This window comes from Oryx dammah, unplaced genomic scaffold (genome assembly GCF_014754425.2).
Source record: "Oryx dammah isolate SB20612 unplaced genomic scaffold, SCBI_Odam_1.1 HiC_scaffold_1520, whole genome shotgun sequence".
Lineage (NCBI taxonomy): Eukaryota > Metazoa > Chordata > Mammalia > Artiodactyla > Bovidae > Oryx > Oryx dammah.
In genome coordinates this window covers 1-6,964 of record NW_024071634.1, presented here as the reverse complement: position 1 = coordinate 6,964, position 6,964 = coordinate 1, and the positions used below count along the sequence as shown (strand labels likewise).

General features: G+C 42.2%; 1 protein-coding gene and 1 pseudogene across 1 annotated transcript; one reads left to right on the top strand and one right to left on the bottom strand.

The window, feature by feature from the left end:
* Positions 1-1,310: 1,310 nt before the first annotated feature.
* LOC120859546 lies at positions 1,311-2,957 on the bottom strand (annotated as a pseudogene).
* A 1,732-nt stretch (positions 2,958-4,689) lies between these two features.
* Positions 4,690-6,875, top strand: LOC120859545 (the record flags this gene model as incomplete). Its single annotated transcript, XM_040235617.1, is given in 2 exon segments — positions 4,690-4,915; positions 4,918-6,875. Coding segments are annotated over 2 exon segments (2,163 nt in total), but the record flags the coding sequence as incomplete, so codon positions are not given.
* Positions 6,876-6,964: the final 89 nt, after the last annotated feature.

The window sequence follows — 6,964 nt, the reverse complement described above, 5'->3', positions numbered from 1 at the left end:
AGCATCTACCCCCAAAACCAGTCTGCCTGCCTTACTGCATTATGCCTCTCACCAACTCTTCTGACATTAACAGGGGCTATCCCCCACCACCTCTCTCTGAAAAAGGTTAACTTAAAGCTCCAGTTAATAAGTCTCCTGGGCGTAACAAGAATGTTTCAGTCTGAAAATTTCCCTGATGCCTCTTTGACCTGCCTGACAGGTTTGTCCGGCCACATGTGACTGTTCACAGCCTCCCAACCGTGAGAGGCACGAGATGCTTCAAACTTTCTAAATACAGATTCCTTTGAGAAGTTAGGAAATTATTAGTATAGTATTAGTGGGTTATTAGAATAGTACCAGTGGAGGGTTTCATTGTTGAGCCAATATTTTGCTGCTAAGTCTCCATACCCTTGTCCCTTTAATACACATTAATTGCTATAACTAACATATAGGAGAAATACGTATTAACCTTTGATATTAATCACGTTTAACCTTAGGCTAGTGAATTCTTTTCTTAATTATAATCGCTGCACCTTTGCCCTGTAGGAATGCAACTTCATCTGGTGCCTTTGGAGGGTGGCGCCTGGTTTAAGAAAAGTCACCCCTGGAAAAAATAAGTTTTCTGGTTGGCTGACCGTTATCAGAAAGAAAGGGTCATAAAATGTTAGCAGGCCCCCTGGCCAGAAGATGATGTAAATCCACCTAAGACCTTTGTATGCATGCATATGAAGCACCTGGTTTTAATAAGGGTCAGGACTGCTGAGCCTGCATGACTTTGTACATTTATCTCTATGTGTAACTTAAAGTATAAAAGCGGCCCTGGAAAATAAAGAGACGGACCAGCTACTGGAAAGACTGGTTTCCCCGTGTCGTCTTTGCTTTCTCTTCTTTTCAGGCTGAATTCCCATCTGGAGCACAAAGGCTCACCGCGTCTGCTAATTTTGCCTGGGCTTCTAAGACCTGAACGGGGAGGCGCTTTGCGTCTCCACTCCTTTGGGAGACCGGGAAGGTGCCTGCGGCCTAACGTAGACGGTGCAAGTCTCTTGTCTTGAGATTTTATTGGCTTTTTGTGTAAACCAAGGAATACAGCCTCTTTTCTTCCACTATACTATTCTTTTCTAATCTCTCCTTATATCTTTAATTAATTGTTTCCTGATCACCGATGCCGTCCACGCTTTGAATTACCCTGGAACCACTGGGGCTGGACCCCGACAAGTGGCGCCCGAACAGAGACCAAAACCTTTTAGGTGATATTAATTGGATTAGGCCTTATTTGAAATTAACTACTGCTGAATTGAAACCTCTTTTTAACATCTTTTTTTTTTTTTTAATTGTCCTTTCAAAACCCAACCTTTATTTCTCCATTACCAAACATGATTCCAGTTAGTGGTTTACAAATATTTATACAGGGAAAAACATACTAAAAGTCATTAACAAAGGCTGTTTTTGATTACTCTGGGATTCTAACTCATTTTAGATTCTTCTAAGAATTATTCTGAGCATACAGTTTAGAAATGCTTGTTTCAATGACTTATTCTTACTATGTTCATAAACACAAACACATAACGTGTATATGAAAGAATACACGAAAAATTGTTTTATTGGTATTTAGAGGGTAGTTTTAATATAAGCTAAATATAAACACAATTGTTAGATATTGTCACTTATCTTGCAAAACAATATTCCAAGATCAACCTTGAAGCATTTATAAAAATGAAAATGAATAAAATATCTTCCTCAATTAACTCTAAGGACTCCATATACAAATGCAAAAATATGAACTTAACAATAATACATCAAATGTTGAGCTACTAATAGTAGAGCAACAAAACAATTTCTGATGTTAAAATTAAATAGCTCCAGGTAAAAGCATGCAATTTCCCACATCTAATGTCTTTGTATTTTGCAAAGAGTTCCAAGGCAAAGATTGCTTCTAGCTTTGTGCATTACCAGAGAGGATGCCCTGTATGGCTGGCTTATCACAGGCCTTTTAGTCTTCTTTCCTGATAGATCCTTCACGTCTTTGGAAGGAGGCATAGGAATTGGTTTCCATGGAATTGGGTTATAAAAGGCTGGTTCTAGATAAGAATTCCCACTGTAAAAACCTGTGAGTTTTCCATTGGCATAACCATAGCTCTTCGCAGCTGGATGAGGTTTATTTTTTGCATTTTCCAACCATTCCTTAAACTTTTTTTTCTGCTATTTCCTTTTTTTTCCTGTAATTCAGCCTGCCGTTGTTTTTCTTTTTCCTTTTCTTTCTTCTTCTTTTCACATTCTTCAGAATTTTTTTTCTTTAACCATTCTTGATATTTTCCTTTGCTTTTTCTTGTAAATGTTCTTTCTCCAGTTCCTTTGCTGCTTTTTCTTTCATTTCCTTATTAATTTTTTGTTCCCTTTCTTTTCTGTTCATTCTTTTTTTGAACTCATTCCTTGTGCTTTTCTTCAGCAATTATCTTTCTCATTTCACGGTCTTCCACTCCTTTCTTTTTTTCTAGCTGTTGACTTAATTCCTCTAGAGCCTTCTGTTGCAGACGGTCACGTTCTACTTTTTCTTTGCCAACAAACCACACTTCCCACGGTGTCAGGCTGCTTTCTGGTAAGCGCACCTGCTTCTGTTCTTCTTGGTTATCTTCGGATCCAACCGAGCTGGTGCACCCCTGTAACTCCACTCCTCTCAGGCTCTCCACCTTGGCCTCTGAGTCATAAGCATCTTCGTCCACATCCTCCTCCTCCTCCCCATCACCATCGTCGTCAAACGGGAAGCTCTGGTGGCCGAGGGGAGACAACAGCGACGGTGGAATTGCTGCAGCTCAGCGGTGTTGACAGCGAGCATACCTCCACCGCCTTCAGGCCCGGCCCCCGGGGGCCTGCCATGAAAACAGAGAAGCCCGAGGAGGGCCGAGACCCGGACCTGCAGTCGGCCATGAAACGGGTTCGAGAAGGGGAGAAGCACTCCCCCACCGCCCTGCGGCCCACATCTGGCCCGCCAACTTCAAACCTCTTTTTAACATCTTGCGTGGGATTCTAATCCAACTTCTAAAAGACACTTAACTGCCGAGGCTCGGGAGGCCTTAGGCAAAGTAGAAACAGCCTTATCTGATAACTATGTAAAAAGAATTGATTTAACATCAAATTGGCAGTTCCTTTGCCTATCTACTCCAACTGCACCTACGGGAGTTTTATGGCAAAACGGCCCCCTAGAGTGGGTTCATCTTCCTGCTCAAGCTAAAAAAACTAGTGGCTTCTTATCCAGGCTTGATAGCAACGCTGATATTAAAAGGAAGAAAGCGAGCATTGAATTGTTTGGCAAAGAGCCGTCAGAAATTGTAATTCCATGTAACAAGGAGCAGCTTGGTGCCCTTCTAATGTTTGATGATGATTGGCAAATTGCTATAGGAAATTATTGCGGTCAAATCTTGCATCATTTACCCTCCCATGTTTTGTTAAATTGTATGTCCAGACACCCAGTTATTTTTCCTGTTAGATGTAAACAGTTCCCTATTCCAGTTGCTCAGATAGCCTTCACTGATGGGTCAGCAAATGGCAAAGCCTCCATAGTTACAAAAAATCATCAAAAGGTTTTGCAAACGCAAGAAACTTCAGCTCAAAGAGCAGAAATTACAGCTGTTATAGAAGCTTTTGTTACGTTCTCAGATGACGAATTTAACCTTTACTCTGACTCTCAGTATGTGGTCAGGCTGTTTCCACACATTGAAACTGCGGTTCTACCCGAAAATAAAGCTACTGTATTTCATTTGTTAACCAAATTGCAGCAACAGATCTGGGAAAGAAATAAGGTATTTTTTATCGGCCACATTCGGGCTCATTCCGGATTGCCTGGCCCTTTAAACGCTCTAAATGATTTAGCAGATTCATTAAGCAGCGCTACAGTGGCTTCCGTTTTTGAAGAGGCAAGAGCCTCTCACTCACTTCATCATCAAAATGCCACTGCTTTAAGATGTCAGTTTCAAATTCCTCAAGAGTCTGCTTGAGAGATTGTTCGTTCCTGCTTACACTGCCCCACTACTATTAATAGCCTGCCTATGGGAGTGAACCCTGGTGGTCTCAAACCTAATGTGCTCTGGCAGATGGATGTCACTCACATCTCCTCATTTGGAAAATTGTCTTTTGTTCATGTAACTGTAGATACCTTCTCTCATGTTATTATTGCAACTGCTCGCACAGGAGAAGCATTTAAAGATGTCATACAACATCTCTTTACTTGCTTTTCATATTTGGGCTTGCCAAAAGCTTTAAAAACTGATAATGCCCCTGCTTACACTTCTAAGTCTTTTCAGGAATTTTGTTCAAAATTTCAAATTAAACATAATACTGGCATTCCTTATAATCCGCAGGGACAACCATTGTGGAAAGAGCTCACCAAACATTAAAAATCCAAATGCAAAAATTAAAGGAAGGGGAATTTATGTATAGTTCCCGCCCCCCCCACCCCGCCCCCACCGTCAGATTTTACAACATGCTCTTTTCGTAATAATTTAAATGCTGATTCATCCGGAACCACTGCAATGCTTCGTCATTGGTGCCCGGAGCAATCAAATGCAAAGCCATTAGTGAAATGGAGGGACCTCCTCTCTGGACAATGGAGAGGTCCCTACCCATCGTTAACCAGCAGCCGAGGATATGCTTATATTTTTCCACAGGACGCAGACTCTCCAATTTGGGTTCCAGACAGACTGATTTGCCGTGTCATAGCTTCCCGGATACCAGATTCCTCCACTGCTGCGAACCCTAAAAAGGAAGAGGCCTCCTTTACCTCCACTCCCTCTGCCAGCACAGGAGACACCGCCGACCTTGGGATGACCGACATCGGAGATCCCGGATGAGCAGGGAATGGATCCACCCACCAGACAGATGTCTCAACTTCATATATGGGATGTCACTCCCCCTGACCCCTCACCCCACAAAAGGGTGTCAGGTCTCCCATTCGGGTGACTCCACAAGCCTCCATACCCACTTGGGTACAAATTAAAACGCTCTGTCACCAGGCACAGGGAATAGCTTCTTTACAAGGACCTTCAGCCTCTCCTGAGAAAATGTTTCTTGCCATGCTTGCTTTGCTTTCCTGCCAGGTAAGCGCCTCTCCCACTCCAAATAAATACTGGGCATATCTCCCAGATCCTCCAACTTTCCAGGTTGTTACTTGGAATAATGAACCTATACGGGTTAACACAGACGAGCCTCAACTTTTGGGAGGAGTTTATACTTCTTATACTAAGGATAAATACCCCATTAATTTTAATTATACCTTTAGCGGATTAACAGATGAACTTCCTGTTTGTTTTAATTTCCCCAGTAGTGAAACAGGAAACATTATCACTCCCTCCAAAAAGGGCTGTGTTGGAGTTTCCACAAAAGTAATTCTGACAGAATCTCCAACCCGAAAGCCTGATTTTAAAGGACCTCGGTCAGTTTGGACATTACAGGCTCGTATGCCCGGGGTACTTGACCCATTTAAATCCTTGCTCCTTAAGGCACCCTCGGAATATCCAAATTGTAATAAAGTTGCTCCTTCAAATGACATCTGGAGGGAAATAAACGATCACTCAGGGTTTCCGATTTGGAAATCTTGTACTTATAATTCGAGAATTGATTACAGAATACCAGGAGGAGGGAATTATTCAGTTCAGGACTGGAGCAATCCAAATGCATCTCTTAGTCATAGGTCCAAGGATAAATATACCTCTGGAATTGAAAATTGGCGGGAAACTATAATTCCTTGGCAACTAAGAGCCAATAGATGGCATCATAATCAATTTGTTCCTCCTATGCTGTCATACACAACTAGAAACAGAACGTTCTGGCAGCCAGAAATCTGGAGAGCCCTTGCTGCTACTGCCCCCATCATTTTAACACGCCCAAGCAGTAACGCTACTTATTCTGCTTTGGCTTGTTTACCCTCTCCCTATGTTTTTCTCTTTGTTAATGATTCAGAAAAGCTTAATGTACAAATGAATTTCACTGGTGGACCCAGTGAAGTGACTTGTGACCAATGTATGCTTTCATCTTGTTTAACCCCTCAGTACAATGTTAGTTCTTTTGTGGTGTTAAAACGTCCACCCTATCTTATGATACCTGTAACTGTAACTAATCATTGGTATGATAATTATGGTCTTGCTGTGCTACAACAACTACAAGATTTGATGCGACCACGACGGTTTATTACAGGCTTGCTTATCTTAGGAATATCAGCTCTAATAGCTGCAATTACTGCTGTTAGTGTGGCAGCAGTATCATTGAGTCAACAAGTACATACTGCTCAATACCTTAATACCATGTCTAAAAATGTTTCTTTAACATTGGCAACCCAGGAAATCATAGATAGGAAGTTAGAGATGAGGGTAGACGCCTTAGAAGAAGCAATCATGCATATTGGGACTGAACTGCAGGCCCTCAAGGTAAAACTGGCTCTGACCTGCCATGCCGACTATCGGTGGATATGTGTTACATCTCTGGAAGTGAACGAGACAGATTATGAATGGGAAAGAATTAAAAATCACATTGCAGGTGTCTGGAACAGCTCTGACATTGGCCTGGATTTATGGAAACTTCATAAGGAGATACAAACCATGGAACACTCTCGATTAGATTTTACTGCCGCAGGAGCAGCTAAAGACTTCTTCCACACCTTTTCTAACTTCATTTCTGGAAAGAACATTGTGTCTGCTGTTTTCAGCTATGCAGCTGTGGGTGCTCTAATTTTGCTTTTTATACTCATTCTTCCTTGTATTGTCAGTATCCTTTCGCAGAGCATTCAGAAACTCTCGACTGAACTACATCAGGCTGTTTTAAGAGATAATAAAGGGGGAGATGCCGGGAGCCAGTCTAAGGAAACCCACCCATGGCAAAGGTCATGAGGAAAGGGGCCTGACATACGCAAAGGCGGGATCAGGCCTCAGGGGTCCCCCTGGACTTTCTCGAGCATCTACCCCCAAAACCAGTCTGCCTGCCTTACTGCATTATGCCT